General features: G+C 36.5%; 1 protein-coding gene across 8 annotated transcripts in view; it reads right to left on the reverse strand.

Annotated features, from left to right (window-relative positions):
* Positions 1–17,123, reverse strand: part of UBE3D (ubiquitin protein ligase E3D) — a 180,952-nt gene that overhangs the window by 67,890 nt on the left and 95,939 nt on the right. For 7 of the 8 annotated variants that reach the window (XR_013176263.1, XR_013176266.1, XR_013176264.1 and 4 more), the window contains one exon: positions 4,124–4,262. Coding sequence is in view for 4 of the 8 variants with exons in the window: in XM_077162331.1 (XP_077018446.1) it covers positions 4,124–4,262 (139 nt within the window). In the remaining 4 variants the exon portion in view is untranslated. Of the gene's footprint in view, positions 1–4,123; positions 4,263–17,123 lie in introns of those variants that run through there. The other variant, XM_077162332.1, reaches the window with a different exon arrangement.

Consider the following 17,123-nt stretch of genomic DNA (forward strand, 5'->3'; position numbering starts at 1 on the left):
AGAGAATGATCAAATAAGAGGGAAGAGCTGTACAGAGAAGTTAGGATTTAACAAATGATTATCACAGCTGAATCACTATATAGATATTTCCTTTTAGTTTTCAGTGTATTACAGTAGCCAGAAGGAAATACCTAAAATTGTGGAATTGTAACCCATACTAAACTTTGAAATTTGCTCTACAACTACTTGTTAAACTGGACTTTGAATTTTATCACTTTTCTGTATAGAGATTATATTTCACAATAAGAAATGTTTAAAAAGTGAGCATTGAGTTTCCAATTTTAAAAAAGAAATCCTAAATACATGCAAAATAAGCAGCTCCATTCCTTGCCATTGTAATAAATGACCAAGCAGTCATTACGAAGATGAAAAAGTAGAGCACCTCTTTCTAATCCTAATAGACACTTTCCCCATTTTTACTGACCCCTTATGTTGAAGAGAAGTCCAGCCATAGGGAAGCTGATTCCTGGTATGTTCCTGATAAGAATGCATCCTTCCAGGGCATCAGGTACAAAATCTACTGAGCAGACCTTGTTTAAGAGCATCTGCCACATCTCTCTGTATCTCTGAAACTGGGAAAGTGTATGGGCTCCTGACAGTAATATTCAGCAAATGGACTGCAACTAGAGGGTATAAATCATCAACAGAAGGGATATTTCAGTAATTAACATTCAAACGGCTCTAAGAGCTCCTCTGATCAAAGGTGCTAAGAGATAACACTAATGCCACCAATAACAGGCAAAGGCATGGATTCCAAGCTCTTGTTTATATGAGATTGAGTAGAGATCCTTGAAGGCAACAAAACCTCCTGTCTAAGGGAGAAGAAAAGCACACTAGCCCTCCTCTCAAATCCTCCACACTCTGTCAAGATCACTCTTTTAATACCTTTAAAAGGAAGCTACTTTGTAATATAATTATCCTGTTTATTTCACACATACATGATTCCCCTGTCCTCCCCAAAAGGCTATAAAGTCCTCCAAAATCAGAGTCATCTTTCTTTTTGCTTCCTTTGCACCCAGGGTATAAAAAATTCAAACAGCACAGGAGAGAATGAAATAAAAAATAATTGGCTCCTGACCTCATTCCCCAAAGATAACCACTGGTAAGTTTCTTGTGTCTTCTTCTAGAAGAGTCTTTGGGCATATACAAACTTTAAGGGGATCAGGTAACAAATACAATGAGCAAAACTTAGAGAAAATATGGTGTATTCGTTTGTAAGCTGCTGGAAATGCAATATACCAGAAATGAAACAGCTTTTATAAAAGGAGTTTAATAAGTTACTAGTTTATAGTTCTGAGGAAGTGAAAACAATAGATAAATGATAATTAAGGTACCAACAAGAGGTTACTGTCACTCAAGAGAGGCCAATGGATCAGGAACACCCATGTCAGCTGGGAAGTCACGTAGCTGGCATCTGCTGGTCCTTGCTCCTGGGCTCGGTTGCTTTCAGCCTCTGTTCCTGTGGGGGCTTCTCACTTTGTTTTTCTGGGACTGGCTTTCATCTCTTGGCTTCTCTTGGCTCTCTCCACGTTCTGGCTTGCTTAACATCTCATGGTAACGTCTGCTCCAAGCATCTCCAAACATCCGTTTCTCTGTTCTCCAAGTGTCAGCTCTGCTCTTTCAAAAATGTTTCCTCTTTTAAGGAACTCCAGTAAACCAACCAAGAACCGCTTGTAATGGGAGGAGTCACATCTTCATCTAATAAAAAAGTCACACCTACAACTGGGCATTTAACACCACATCTCCATGGTGATAATCTGATCAAAAGTTACTGTACTAGAGTATTGAATTAGAATTAAAAGAAATGGCTGCCCCCACCAAGATCAGTTCAGGATTAAAATATGGCTTTTGTGGGAGGACATAATACTTTCAAACTGCACATATGGATTGCTATACAGAACTTTAAATCTGTTCTGGTTTAAGACCTTATGTAATTTAAACAAAATAATTACAAATTATTACAAAATAACAGGTGTATGGAATTTCCAAGGTAGACCCAACTGGCCTCTACCTACCCCTACATACACTGTGTCTCCCAGGACCTCAACAAGTACTGCAGTTAGAGAGCAGGTAGAGTTACCTGGTATAGGCCTGGTGCCATCTAGCTCCATCTCTAACCTGCTGGGTATTCCTTGGCCAATAAGCTCTTTTTCTGGATCTCAGTTTCCTCTCAGACAAAATGAGAAGATGTTCTATAAGGCCCCTTTGAGACTCCTGAATTGGAGCTGACAATCGAATAACAACAAATGCAAATACATAGGCCAAAGCTAAACCCAAACTTTTTATCAGTGTCCAAGGCTCAGAAATAGAAAGAAAATCACAGAGACAGTCAATATAACAGATTACCAGTAGAATATGGATGCAAATTAGGTCAGTGCAATCAATTCTCTGAGTTATAATTCATAGAAAAACACACATCTTGTTATACTACACAGAGGTGCAACAAGCAGTATTATTGGTCAGAAAGAGAAGTACCTCTTACCATCTGCAGGAGTGAAATCTCACCATGTGGAGGATGGCAAGGGCATAAGAATGCCTACCACCAGGAACTCAGGCCTAGGAAACCAACCTACTCCACAATTTACAGGTGTCGTACCTGCCAACAGAAGCATGACTCACATAGTTCTGGATGGAATGTTTTATTCACATAAAGGTGAGAGAGTCACCTTCACTTGTGGGCACTTGTTCCCCAAAGCCATCAGGTCTCAGTCTGTGGCTGAAGTAAGGAGATGTTCTGTGCTCAATACTCCTTTCTTATGTGGGTGAGCCATCACTGAGAAACTGTCAAGGACAGATATACTACCAGGGTGGTGAGCCAGACGCCACAAAATATGCCCACTGTAAACAGACTATCTCCAGTCATTTATATATGCTCACAACAACAGGAGAAGACAAAAGTACTGGCATCCCTTATCTACTGGGGGATTGTGTTTTATCTCACCAGGCCAATACCTCTGGTTCTGAGCAACGGACATATTTGTGAGTCCCAGGAAAAGACAGCATGCCATGCTAGAACCATGCCCTTCCACAAATACATACTGATGCTGAAGTTATCTTAGGACATATCAGCCCTGCAGAAGTAGAATCAACTCATATTTTCTCAGTTCTTGGCAATGTGTGCGGAGTGAACTCCCATTTTCTTAGTTCTTGGCAATGCATGTGGAGCAGACTTCCCACGAACAAGAGAGGGCACATGAACATTTTTCTAGCCAAAAGCCACAGGTATGTTCATCACACTCAGTGGCTACAGAGTCACAACTTAATTATCATTTGCCACCTCAGTGATAATTAGCTGACACCCACGGAGGGAGCCTTCCTACAGGTCAATCCTTATTTGCAGTGCTGAGTTCCAAATGAACATGCACTTTGCCAGGACTACAGATAAGTATTCTGGGGAGTGGGGAGGTGGTGAAGGACAGGGTAGGGAGAGAGGGAAATGGTGCTGAGTATCAGCAGGACACTATCACTGTTAAACAGCCATTTGGCAATTCGGCCTCAAGCTAAGAGAAGCAAAGCTACTAATATTTGAAAATTCTCACTCTAAGAAAGTGGCTTTTAGGGTAACACTGGAAGAGGAAAAGTAGCATTTACAAATATCTTTTTTTTTTTTTTTTTTTTAAAGAGGGAGGAAGGGAAGGAAAGACAGAGAGAAGGAAGGAAGGAAGGAAGAAAGGGAAACATCTTCTTGTTTTATTGTATCTTGTCTGTTTGTTTTTGTTTTGTACATGGGCTGGGGCCGGGAATCGAACCGAGGTCCTCCGGCACGGCAGGCAAGCACCTCGCCCGCTGAGCCACCGCGGCCCGCCCCTACAAATATCTTTTGAAGAGGTGCTCACCTTTTCTCTTAAAGGCAGGGAAGATGGAGCTGAAGAGAATAAATCCTGGAATCTGAGCAATCTAGATTCACCGCTACTTGACAAATACCAAATTAATTTTGTGCCTCAGTTTGTTCATATATTAAAAAAGAGATTCACAAACAAGGTAATATGTATACTATGCTTATTATTATCATTGAAACTGTGGGTTTCCTTGGGCTATCTCCTTTAAAAGACAGGATCCTTGAGAAACAATTATAAGAAGTAGAATAAAAAAAGCACACCCTGATAAACAATCAGTTCCTTACCTGAAAAGAATTCATATAACGAAGTGAGAGAGGCAGAGTGGCATTACTCCTTGCTAAGATCAACAGCAACTCCAAGCAGGTTGTGGAGGGTAGTGTTAGAGAGTGGACACTGATGTCATCTTCCCATGAACTGGCAAGCCTGAAACAAACCAGTATGTTAATTTGCATAATTGCATCTGGCCTATAGTAAAATCAGGTATAGTGAAGAAAACTTTGAAGCTGTAGGAGAAAAAAAGCAAGATACAACAAATAGAGATAAATGTTTATAGCAAAAATTTAGAGTAAGTATCCAGGACACATTTATAGTGATGTAGATTTAAACCTGAAAGCCTAGGCAATTTTTTTTCTGGTTATTTCATGTTCAAAATATAAGAGTCTTATGAAATGCATTTTTATTTATGTGGGGCCTGTTGGGGGGCGGGGACTAACTGCTAACACACTGAATGCTTTCTATGTTCTGTGCCCTCTACATGTAGTATCTTGTTTAACCCTCAGTAGCCTATGAAAAGGAACCACTGTTAACTCCATCCCACATATATATATAGAAGTTGTTTCTGCACTGGATATATCCTATGGAATATCTAGGTCGGAGATCTTCACACATAATCTTGAAAAATCTTTAAAAGCCCCAATTTATAATACAAATTAAAGACAAGCTGCTTTGTTTGAAGAGGAAAAATTGTCAGGAGGCTTCCAGACAAATTTCCAGGGCTATTTTCCAGAGTAGCCCTGAAAGTATCTCTGCTACATCCTATAGGGTCTATTTGAAAATCCTTTCATTTGAAAGATCAGGAAACCAAGAGCTAGAAAAATAAAGGGGCTTGTGTGAGATGAGACAGATTGGTGAGAAAATGATAAAGCTGGGTCTAGGATCCTTGTTTCCTAACACCCATGTAGAACTTAGAGTAAAGAGAAAAATCAGGAAATAATTATGAGAAAACAATACAGCGAGAACAGCATGTGTCCTGTGCTATCAACTATTCTATACTTGAGCATTTCCTGCCTATTCCCCCTAACAAAATGTATCTAATCACTGCTCTAATTTTAAAGAGAAATGTACATTTTCACCCTTTCTATAAATTTCTCTCTGCAAAGCAACCTTTAACCATATCAGCAGTGAACTTTGGAAATTTAGAAAGCATCAGCAATTGAAGGCATAATGGACTTTAACACTTTTATATGACAAGTCATGGCAGATGATTTATCTACATCATCAATCAGGTTATGAATTGTCCTGATACATATTTTTTAATTTATGTTTTATTATCAAACCAAAACAACATACAAACATGAACATTCTTGACATACAAATATTCTGTGCACGGTGTACAATCAATGGCTCACCACAAAGCAGTATATCATCATACAGTAGTATATTCATCATCATGATTATTTTTTAGAACATTTGCACCACTCCAGAAAAAGATTAAAAAAGAAAAAATTCATACATACCATACCCCTTAGCCCTTCCTCTCACTGACCACTAGTATTTCCATCTACTCAATACATTTTGACTTTTGTTCCCCTATTTTTTTTCTATACCCCTTACCACTCCCTGTCATTGTTCACTACCCCGATATATTTCTAATGTAGGGTAGAAGGGTTTCACTGTTCTTTGAAGCATTTGTTTCATTGGACTGGAATAAGTACCTGATTTATTCCCCCCAAATGGTCTAATTTTAGCAAGGGCATATTTGAATGCCCTTCCTGTGTTTTAAAAATTATCTTATATTGATTGGCTTGCTATTATTTTTGTTTTTACTAATATATAACATTCTCAACATTTCTCTGGAATGGAAACTCTTAGTGTTCATGATTGTGGTAGTTAGGTTCAGATGTCAATTTAGCCAGGTGAAGGTGCTTAGTTCTATTGCTGTGGACATGAGCCAATGTCATGTGAAGCTCATCTGTTGCTGATTACATCTGCAGTTGGCTAAGAGGCGTGCCTGCTGCAATGAATGATGTTTGATTCAATTGGCTGGTGCTTAAATGAGAGAGTTCAATGTAGCACAGCCTAAGCAGCTCAACATTCCTCATCTCAGCACTCGCAGCTCAGCCCAGGCCTTTGGAGATGCAGAAAGGAATCACCCCAGGGAAAGTTGTTGGAACTCAGAGGTCTGGAGAGAAGGCCAGCAGAGATCGCCCTGTGCCAACCCATTGTAAGAAAGAACCTCAGTTCAAAGTTAGCTCCTTTCCTTTGAAGAACTATATGTTTTCAACTAAATAAATCCTCTTTTATTGAAAGCCAATCCATCTCTGATGTGTTGCATTCTGGCAGCTTTGGCAGACTAAAACAATGATAAAAGTTAAATTTAATACTAGTACAGTGACTCCAAGCTCCTCTCCCCTCCCCTCTCCCTTATGCTCTCCATAAACCACACAATTACTTTCCATTCTTTGAATTGCATTACACTACGTGCTCTGTGTCTTGTACATTCAGTGTTCTGGGCCTAGACAGCTGTTATTCTTCCTGGTGAACTCCTATGCATCCTGTAAGACCCACATAAGTATCATAATCTTGGAGACATCTTCCTGTTTCCCTTATAAGAACTAACTAGTTGCTAAATATCATACTCGTATCTATCACAATCCTAACAAGCATCTATTTATGTGCTTACTTGGAGTGTGTCTACATTTCTGACCAACCTACACCTGAGGATTCTAATTTGAAAATAAAGATAACAAAGCTGCTCCCACATTGCTTCAGATATCCAGATATTAGCCTTTTAATGAAATATCATTTTTCCTCTTATATCTATATATTCAAGAAATCATTAAATTATTTCAGAATTTCTATGGCCTCCCCTTCCATTCCACACATAGTGAGACTCACTAAAACTATTTTCATTAGAAATATTTTTAAAACTGCCCTGAAAATATTTTTGCTTTTTCTGAATTGGATCTCTTGCAGAAAAGGCCACTCAACAGTGCCCTGGATCGTGAACGTCTCTGGAGAGCTTGTTTGTGAATTTTCAAGACTCAACCCAGGCCCATCACACTGCAAACTTTCAATAAATAAGGGCTTCCCAAGATGATGTGAACACTGCAACCTGAAATGGAGCCTATTGGTACTCAAAATTAAGGATCCTGATGGAGAAGAAATTATATTCTGAAGCAGTGTCATTTATTAATCATTTCTACTTCTCTTTCAGCAGTAATATACTTTGGCACGAGAAAGGGAAAAATAGCAAATTATGAAAATAAATATTTTTTAAACAGTTATCTTAGTTTACTATGGTTATAGCATGCTTTCCATAATGAATGCTTGAACTGCATAATTCTAAGCTTTATGTTTTTTCTTCACATTTTTCCTTTGTCTAACACGTCCAGATACTGAGTCAGGCACTTTTACATTGTCTCTAACCCTCACGGCAGTTCTAAATGGCAGGCATTGCTCATTCCGTATTAAAAACAAGGAAATCAAAAGTTGGAGAGGTTAAGTGATTGTCCAATATCGTATTGCTAGTAAGTAGGAGAACCAGGATTCACAGTTAGGTCAGCCAGGATCCAAAGCCTGTGTTCTCTACTGCATCACACTGATCTCTGAGGACAATGTTTCCACTCAAACCATAAGTAGGAGTTTAACGACTGAATCTGTTAATATCTAATGCCTCAAGTATGTCAACTCTTTAGCTGTATAAAATATATTTTTAAGGGTATTCTCAACTTTCTGTAAGAAGTTCCTTTACTCTTTTCAAGCTGTTACCTTGTTAAATATATTCTAAAACTTGAATAAAAAGGAAGATGGACATGGGAAAATATTCATATGTATGTTAAGAGAAAATAGCAGGACAGAAAACTCCATATATAGTATGATTTCAATAATATAAATTATATGCTGAGGAAAAAACATCAGGAGAAATACAATAAATACAATGTCATTTCCATTACAGAGAAATTCTTTACATTTTTTAATTTCCCAAGAGTTTTTATAATCAGAAACAAATTAATATTTTAAAAATAAACATAAGCATTTCAGAACAGAAACAATATAAGATTATAAATAGGTATTTGAATTAACAAAGGGAGAACTGGATGAGAAACAGTGAGCATGAGAAAAAGGCTCCACACTAGATTTAAAAGTAAAGAAAAATCTAACTACTTATAACTGAAGGGTACTTATAACTGATGAGTATTTTTGTTGATAGAGTATTTTTTTATAAGACAGTCATTTCATCTTCACATACCTGTTTCTTCTCCCAAGAACTCACTTTAATATTATACCCAAATCTCTTAATCCTTGGTAGAAGACAAAACTTAGGTAAATTGGCAAGAAGAAGCAGCAGCAGAGGATCAGCATTTGGAATTATATGATATATCAAATAATTGGGGACAGAGTGGAAAAATAAAGCTGTACTACCATCCCACTCTATTGACAGTAAAGCCTCAACCATTTATCATTTGGGATTGAGATTTCTCCAGTGTCCATGACTCTAGAACTCATTCAGGAGCCAAAGGGATCCAGTACTATTTATGTCTGCTGGTGCTGCAATGCAACCCACCTTTACCTGTCTTTAGGAAGTTCTCTAAAAGAACAGACATGATATGTCTTATTGGGATTCGATGGTAAGTCAGCATGTGGACTGAAGCTGGCCGGCTAGGATATCAAAGTGGGTTCTGGTGCAGATAAAAGAATGTTTCAACGTTGCTTAAAGGTCTCAACATACTGCTAAACAGCTATGGTGTGATCTATCAAGAAGGCTAGTTAAACAGAAATTAGATCTATGAATCCTGCCTTATTTTAGGTGAGCCATATTAGAAAGCACTCTGGAGCCTCATTTCCTTATAACACCATGGAGTAGGTAACAACTTGTCCAATGTATTAAACCGCCAATATTTATACAAAAGGGCATTCAATACTCTAATGATGACCATAAACTATAAAGAAAAAATATTATTACTTACATATGTCAGCTATGCCTGTCTCTTTATATAGCAGCATTTACATGCTATGAGAATCCAACATCAGCATCATTTAATTTAATCCTTAACAATTATTTATCCCCATTAAGGCTCAGAAAGGTAGTGTTGGGCTGATCACACAGCCAGTAAACAATGGAAAAGAAACTCAAACCATGATCGTCTCCATTTAAACCTCATTCTCTTTTTACAGTACCATAAGCAAAAGTGTGCTACTTTTTTTTTTTTAATAACTCCATCTAAAAAGACTGAAAATTCCAAAGCTAATAATGGGGTAAATTTTAGATATCTTATAACAACTCAATTTTCCAATAATTTAAATAACCTTATTTTTAAAATCAGACAAACTAGCTGGATCTAACATGGCTCAAATTGCTAATATTCATCTGCCCTTTCTATTCCCACAGTATATTTTTCACTGGTCCCAGACTTACTTTTTAATGTCACAATTTAAATTTTCTCTGTAATTATAATCACATGAAGCATTCATGCATATGGGCAGAGACCAAAAATAATATATGAAAAGTGCAAATAATTGTTTAAGAAACTTACAACTATGGGTAACTTTCCCCCTGAAACTTCAGTTAATGATTTCACATAGTATTTTCAATTACAAGGAAGGAAGGAAGGGAGAAAGGGAGGGAGGGAGAGAGGGAGGGACAGACAGGAATTAAGGAGGACAGTAGGAAGGAAAGTAGGAAGGAAAGAGGGAAAAATGAGATGGTATACTGAACATTCTGTTTCTCTTAAAACAATCACCATTCACACTATGTGGAATTCAGAGGATGCATTAAGTGATGGTTGTAACTTTCTGGCCATGGCTCAAATACCAGTACAAATTTCTGTTAATGATATAAGCATTTTAAGAAACACAGGGCAGAATCTGGATTATTTCTGGTATTTCTTATAAAGACATCATGGACTGTAAGAGCTAAATCAGTAATCTTCCACTATAAATCAACACAAAAGATACTTCAAATGGTTCCAAGAGCTAAATACAATTGAAATCAACTTCCATGATTTTTAAAGACCTGGGAGGGAAAAAGTTCTCTTAAGAGACCAGAACTGTCAGCCAGATGACCTTAGTTTAAGAGACCAAAATACAAGCAGAGGACACACTATCCTTATTTCTAAACTCTCGCCTTGACAAAACTCCCTAGAGAAGCAACTGTGGTTTATCTATTTTTAAAGAAGGGGAAAATTAGAACTTTCTATCACTTCTAATAAAAGTGATGAAGATGAGAATGAATCAAACACTAATCAATATCAGTATCAGTCTCAAAACAAATGAGAAAATAGAGATGTTCAGAAACATTGGAGTTGTTCAGTGTAACATGAGCTAAAATGACAAATAAAAGTGATAGAACAACTCTACCGAAAAGTAATATATTTCAAAGCAGTTCAATATATTGTGTAGAGAGAGAGATAAAAAACTGAGATAGTATAGGAGAGCTCAGATGGAAACATTCAACTTATCTCTTATTGCTCATATTTTAGTAGCTAATCTGGACTTGTCAGCCCTAGAAGAACCTAAGAAAACAAATAGGCTACTAATGATGTTGAAGTATGTTATTTACATCTTTAACTTTTAAAATTCAATGTCAAAACTATAATGACAAGCCCATCAATTTAAGCTCTCAAAATACACAAACTGGCAGATGACCACAATTTAGCACTAGAACCATTATAGGCACACAGCTATTTAATAAACAATGTGGACAAGAAACCACATCAATAAAAAAGTCTTACACCCCACTGTCCCGAACATAAAATTCTGAAACACCTAAATGTATTGGTTTATATTTTATGATAAGCCTATTATCTTTTATACTTAGCTATTTTAAAATATTAATTAATAAAAATAGACCCTGAAAAAAGGCATCCACCCAATGCTGCTTAATCATTAAATAATGAAGTGTATCACAAAAAATTTTTCTTTGGGAATTACAGAAGAAACTCGACCCTTTTAAATCACAAATGTCTAAATGTTTCTTCAATTCTCTTTGAATTGAAGTCTATTGAGAGAAGAAATTTCGCACACAATTCTTGAAATCTAAAGCTTTCAAACTTTGTCCATAGGACCTGAAAGCTTGTCAAAGCAACACCTCCCTCTCCCATACATCAGGAAGCATGAGAAAATGGTGTTCTAAAAAAAGTTACCAATAAGGCAAACTCAAAATTAATGTATTAATGTATATGAAACGTTGAGACTTTTTATAAACATCTGTATTATTGCAAGATGCCAGCTGCTGAGAACACAGGAATTATATTGGGAGCAATTTCATTATTAAATCTACTTTATGAACATCCCTGCCAGAAACTGCATGATTAGAAGTGAAAAGGAGGCTGAGATATGTACATTTAATTATTTATTCACTTCCCTGAGTAAATGGAAGTCAATGTATGAAGGTTGGGAACTAATATAATTAGGTCCATTCTTACAACATTCTCCTAAGTAAGCCTCCTGCCTGACATGATCAGGTTCCCTTTCCCATCAGGGGGCCAACTCAGCTGTCAGTTTCATTAATCAATACGACCCACTCTGTGCCACTGTATTAAGTCCTTTACAGACGTGGATATAAAAGTGTTTATGATGCATACAGCACAATACAGGTGCATAAGACTATTTTTTCTTTGAAGATATCCTAGAACTGGTATAACAAATAAGTTTTCCTCATTTTTCAATTCAAACTGATAGGCAATGATTGCGTTGAGATGTACCGTGAAACCATGTATGGAATCAGCAGAAAAGAAAGAGATGATCTACCAGAGCTCTATTATCCCATGACCTTAAGAGGGGTAGCAGCCTGGTGGTATGTACCATATGCAATCCTAACCTCCCCTTCTGCCACAGAATACAGGCATCCTCAGTATCACTGGCTTCCCTTCACACACCACTTCCTAAGTCCACTCTCAGATGGCCTAGTCTTGGAAATCCAAACACCCTTCCTTTACAAAAGGGCAGTTAGCAGTGATGTAGCTCAGGTCTGATAAATTAGATCTGGCCAATTGGGGTATCTTACATATTAATATGTGAATCACATAATCCTAAATCACAAGTGGCTTTCTCTAACCCACAAGAAGACAAACTCAGTGACTAAGAATTCTGTCCTTCCATGAGGAGGTATGAAAATCCAAATGTCAAGATCACTAACCTACTCACACTCCCTGTACAAGAGTCCTTGGTTTAGAAAATACTCTCATGTTTAGGACTTCAGGCCTTTTGTAAAGTCACATATCAACATAAGTGATAGAGTTAAGGCTAAGCTGGCCTCACCCATTTCAGGTTAGGCAAGAGAAACAATTTCCATGTTATCTGGCATTGATGAAAATTCATTTCCTTCAACTTCAGACTCAATTTTCTGTAAAAATTGATTTGTATATCCCTTAATAAAGTAAATATAAAGGACAAGATCTATCAGGTCAGGCCTGACAGTCCCTGAATTTTATATCTATCATTCATCCATTAGTTGACCTTCAAGAAAACTGATTACAGAAAATGGTAAATATGTTCCAAAGTTCTATTCAAAGATTTTATGGACTAAGAAGAATCCCCTAGAAAAGTGATTTAAAGTCAAAAGGGGAATATTTGACTAAATTCTTCCAAGGTGGAACCTAATATTATTAAATGGAAGCTTTTGGAAACCAAGAGGAATTTCAACGAAACCTCCAAAAGTCACCATATTTTAAAAATTATTAAATAATTAACCAACCTTTCTTGATAGCAGGCTTTCACTATTCTGCTCATTTTGGAGAAGATACTCTCAATATGTGACACCAAGGTATGAAAAAAACACTGAATATGTGGGCAATAACCCCTGTAATGTGCATCTGGGGGAGAGGGAAGTTAAATACAGATCACTGGATTAATCAGTGTTAGAGAAAGGTTTTGAAGTTACCAAGGTAAACTGATGAAAGGTAACTAAGCACCTAATTGAGTTAACCAGTGTAAGAAGTGACTGAAGACCTAACTTGTATGTGTGTTTTAACAGCAGTGTGTCTTGCTATGAATATAAAAATACTGTCACCCTCTAAAACAAATCATCCTACAATGAGATATTATTTGAGAACGTTCAGTTGAAGAAAGGTTGCAGTTTTTAGCCTAGGAAATAGGAAAAAAGCAAAGGCAGAACCTTCACAATTTATTTTTTCTTGATAATCCAACTAAAAATGCATTTAATTTTTAATTTTGAAATAAAATACACTTGTTATTTATAACCAAAATATTCTGTTGAAATATTGATTAAAATGTTCAAAATATATAAACTTGCTTTAGTTTGGTAAAACTTACACATATCATTCAGCGAAAACAGCAAAATTATACCTGACATCTGTTAATATAAGTAAAATTAAATTTCCTAACCACTTCTTTCTATGTATGTATATATATATACACACACACACACAAAGAGATGTATGCAAGGAAGATTGCCAAAATTTAACAGTGGCTTTCTGTTGGACTATGATTGTATGATTGCAAGTGAATTTTGCCTGCTTGCTTCTATTTTTTCCCGTATTGGTTGAAATGTTTACAATAAATACACATTATTTTGGGGAACACAGAAAAATAAAACTATTTTCACTGTGAAAACATATGAAAGAGAATCTATCTCAGAAAGTTTAAAAATATGCATTAAATTTATAACACCTAAAAGTAATTTTTTGTACAAGAAATTAAACATTTTATCAAGTAATTTAAATATTTATTTAAACATAATTTACCTAAATCTAAACTAATCAGTCTTTTTCAGAAAAAAAAAAAAAGGTACTTAGGGTGGTAAAATCTGAAATTCAAGATTTTCTCCATTGTCAGCATCCCTTAAGCTGTTCTAGATATCAAAAGCCTGTTGCCTACAAATTGATAAGCTCAGTGGCTGCTATTAACAGGATTCTTTTGCTTAAATAACAAATAATTCAAAATCTGAATCAAAATGATACAGTTGACTAATTGAGGTTACTTGACCAAGTATATTATTTACTATGAAGAGAAGGATAAAGTGATATTAATAGGAGTAGGGATACTTTTTTTGAATGTGCCGGAAAAAAAGGCTTGCATCCAAGGAACATAAAGGAAATTTACTCCAGGTAATTTCCATAAACTTGGAAGAAGGTAAAGCCCATGTTCTTTGCTCTAATGCTTTGCCAAAAGAAATCAGGGAATGTAACTTCTTTGGTGGGTGTGTCCAAAGTATCCATTCATATTTTCATTATGTGCAATAAAATCATCATAATAATAGCCATGAGATTTGTGCTAGGTTTCCATTAGGTCTTGCAACCTAAGCAGAGCCAGCTTAAGTCTAATCAGACCAAACAGTTGTTTTAGCAGTTGGGTTTCTCCAAAATTAAAACATTCTATTTCTGATAATGCTTAGCAACTCAAATGTTAAAACAGCTGTTCAAGTTGAAGAGGTAAAACCAAGCGTACATACTGTTTTCCTCCCATGTGCAACTGCTTTGAGATTCTTTCAGAATAGAAGTTCCTAAGCTTAAGTTTGTTTTGACAGTTCCCTGACAATGTGCACCTGTTTAAATTTTTATACTTGCATTGCCTTTACCTCTGACTTTCAGTCAATATTTCTGCCACCATCACCTCTCTTGGTGTTTGCCCTTTGTCTTCTTCATACTCTAAACTCTAACCATCAGCCTGTGATTCTGTACTACTCTCCTTAGCAATATCATCTGTGTGCTTTACACTCTTATTCCCCATCTATTGTCATAGAAGCATATCCACTTCCTGTGAAACAAAGGTGGTGACTCAGAAGCCCCCAGATTCCCTTAAGTCCATATTTCCAATGGTTTAATGTTGGTACTAATAAAGTTAGCTGTTGAAGTAAAAATCCTTTAAAATAATCCAAAGTGATTTTTAGTCACTTTGTGAATGTCTTCCAAACTCTGAATTTGTCACCATGACTTAATTCAGATATGTCTGTCCAATTTGCCATACTTCACCAACAATTATAACATTGATAATGATTATTTAACTTTATCTCTGTCTCTCTACCCGCATTTCTATACATTCATTCATCCATCCACCAACCTTGTCATATTAAAATCTTGGGCAACTTGGCTGAGCCCACCCACGCTAGGATAACTCTGATAAACTCTTAAAATCAGCAGAAAGTCTTGACCCTGATTTTCCAACATTTGCTCTCTCCCCTCATAATGTCCTCAACCCTCCAAAAGTGTATTGCATTACAGATAATTTAAAGCTGTAGTTTCAGGGGATTCTAAGAATAGATTTACTGCAGGGCCAGGCTCATCAAACCAGAACATACCTACAAAGACGCTGAACACGTTTCAAGATTACAAAAATTTTCCTGCAGCAACTCCAGCTCTTCTGCTGGTTTATGAACAGAGTGACTCTGGTACATTAATCTTTCTTCCATGCCCCACTTCTCAGCGGTTGAGGGTGTTAGCCAAAGATACCTCAAAAAGCACAGATACCATAAATGAAAAGGTGCTCGTGGACTTTGTTGTACCAGGCAACACCGTCCTGGGGCAACTCGACTCTAACGGAGACATCGGACTGCTCTGTGAAACAGGGCTCAATTCCAGGCCTGGAAGTCATTTTAATAAGTCATGTCAAACACTGAATTACAAAGCAGAGGAGAGCTAAATTTCTTAAATTGAAGGAGAGCTTTGAAATGCTCGCTCTGCTGTCACTATCCCATTATCATAACGTCAGTGCACAGGGCACTAGCCCCAAAGTCTTCTAACTATTTTTGAGTCTGTCGGCAGAACAGTTTTCATTCTTCCAGCTTACAGTATTGTTAGAATCAGTTTTGCTAAACATAGAAGCTTTCATTTTTAATAAGAGCTTAGATAAATAACCCTAAATCCCAAAGGACCTTGTTAAAGCAGCCTCATGAAAGTTTTACACTTGCATATGAGTTTGAAAAAAAAATGTCTACCTAGCAGTTTGAGATCCTGCTGACTTCTCTAGCCTTGGGGAAGTTATGGTAGAAATTCATATGCCTCACTATTTCAAATAATTTAAAGCAGTCTATTATGATAAATCACCATGAAGTACACCAAATGAAAGACCCTGGTCGAACAAAAATCTCAATTTTAAATACACAAAATACACACAACACAGCTACCCACATGTTTACATAGCATTAGGTTTCTGATGCATTACTCTTCTAATCAAAAACAATACACATTTTATCCTCACAGTCTCAGATGTAAGAACATATTTTGTACTAGGTGATCTATTTTCCTCTTCGTTTTTTAGGAAGTCATTTCAACACTTTTGACACTAGCCTGGAGAATTAAAGTCAACACAGAGAGGAAAGTTCCAACAAAACTGGGAACTTAATCAGTTGGAATAACAAGAACACAAGTAGTGGGCAATGTTAACATTTATCCTCTTCCTTACAAGATCTGGGAAGATCAAGACCGACAGTATACTTAAAAGGTGAGAGAATGATCGAAAACAGAACAGAATCTTATGTTTGAATAATGGGAAACTAGAGATGGGCTTTTTAAAAATGCCTCAGGGCCAGCATATCACCCTGCAACACTGTAAGTGTTTAATAAATATTTGCTAAATTAAATTTTTAAAAAATCAGCTTATAAATTATCTTGCATTTAGGACTTTCATCATTAGTGATTTTCAGATTTCAAACCAGTAACCAGGAATCTTGTCCCACTTCTGAAAATACGGTACATTCCAATGCCAGAACCACAGAGTAGAAATGAACCTAAGAGGAATTTAGCCCCTCTGCAATATCCCTAACATGTGACTAGGTATTAGCTCGAAAAACTCCAACAGTGAGGCTTGTTGCAAGGAATGCTCTTGCTGTGAGAATTCAAAGCATATGGCAACTAAATGATCCAGGAGTATAAGGAGACCAATTCTTATAAAGATGTAGGAAAGTTATTCATCTTTTGGAGGCTTGAATTAGTTTGGAAAGCATTTTCCTAGAAAAACAATTTAATATATGTCTGTACTGAACCCTTAGTACTCTGTCACCTTTGTGGATTATATTATGATGTGGATTAATATATTTTTTAAAACTGGCCTAGGAACCTATCTAATATTTATAACAAAATTTCTAGTAGAAAACATTCTTCTAGT

The sequence above is a fragment of the Tamandua tetradactyla genome, chromosome 5 (assembly GCF_023851605.1).
Source record: "Tamandua tetradactyla isolate mTamTet1 chromosome 5, mTamTet1.pri, whole genome shotgun sequence".
Classification (NCBI taxonomy): Eukaryota; Metazoa; Chordata; class Mammalia; order Pilosa; family Myrmecophagidae; genus Tamandua; species Tamandua tetradactyla.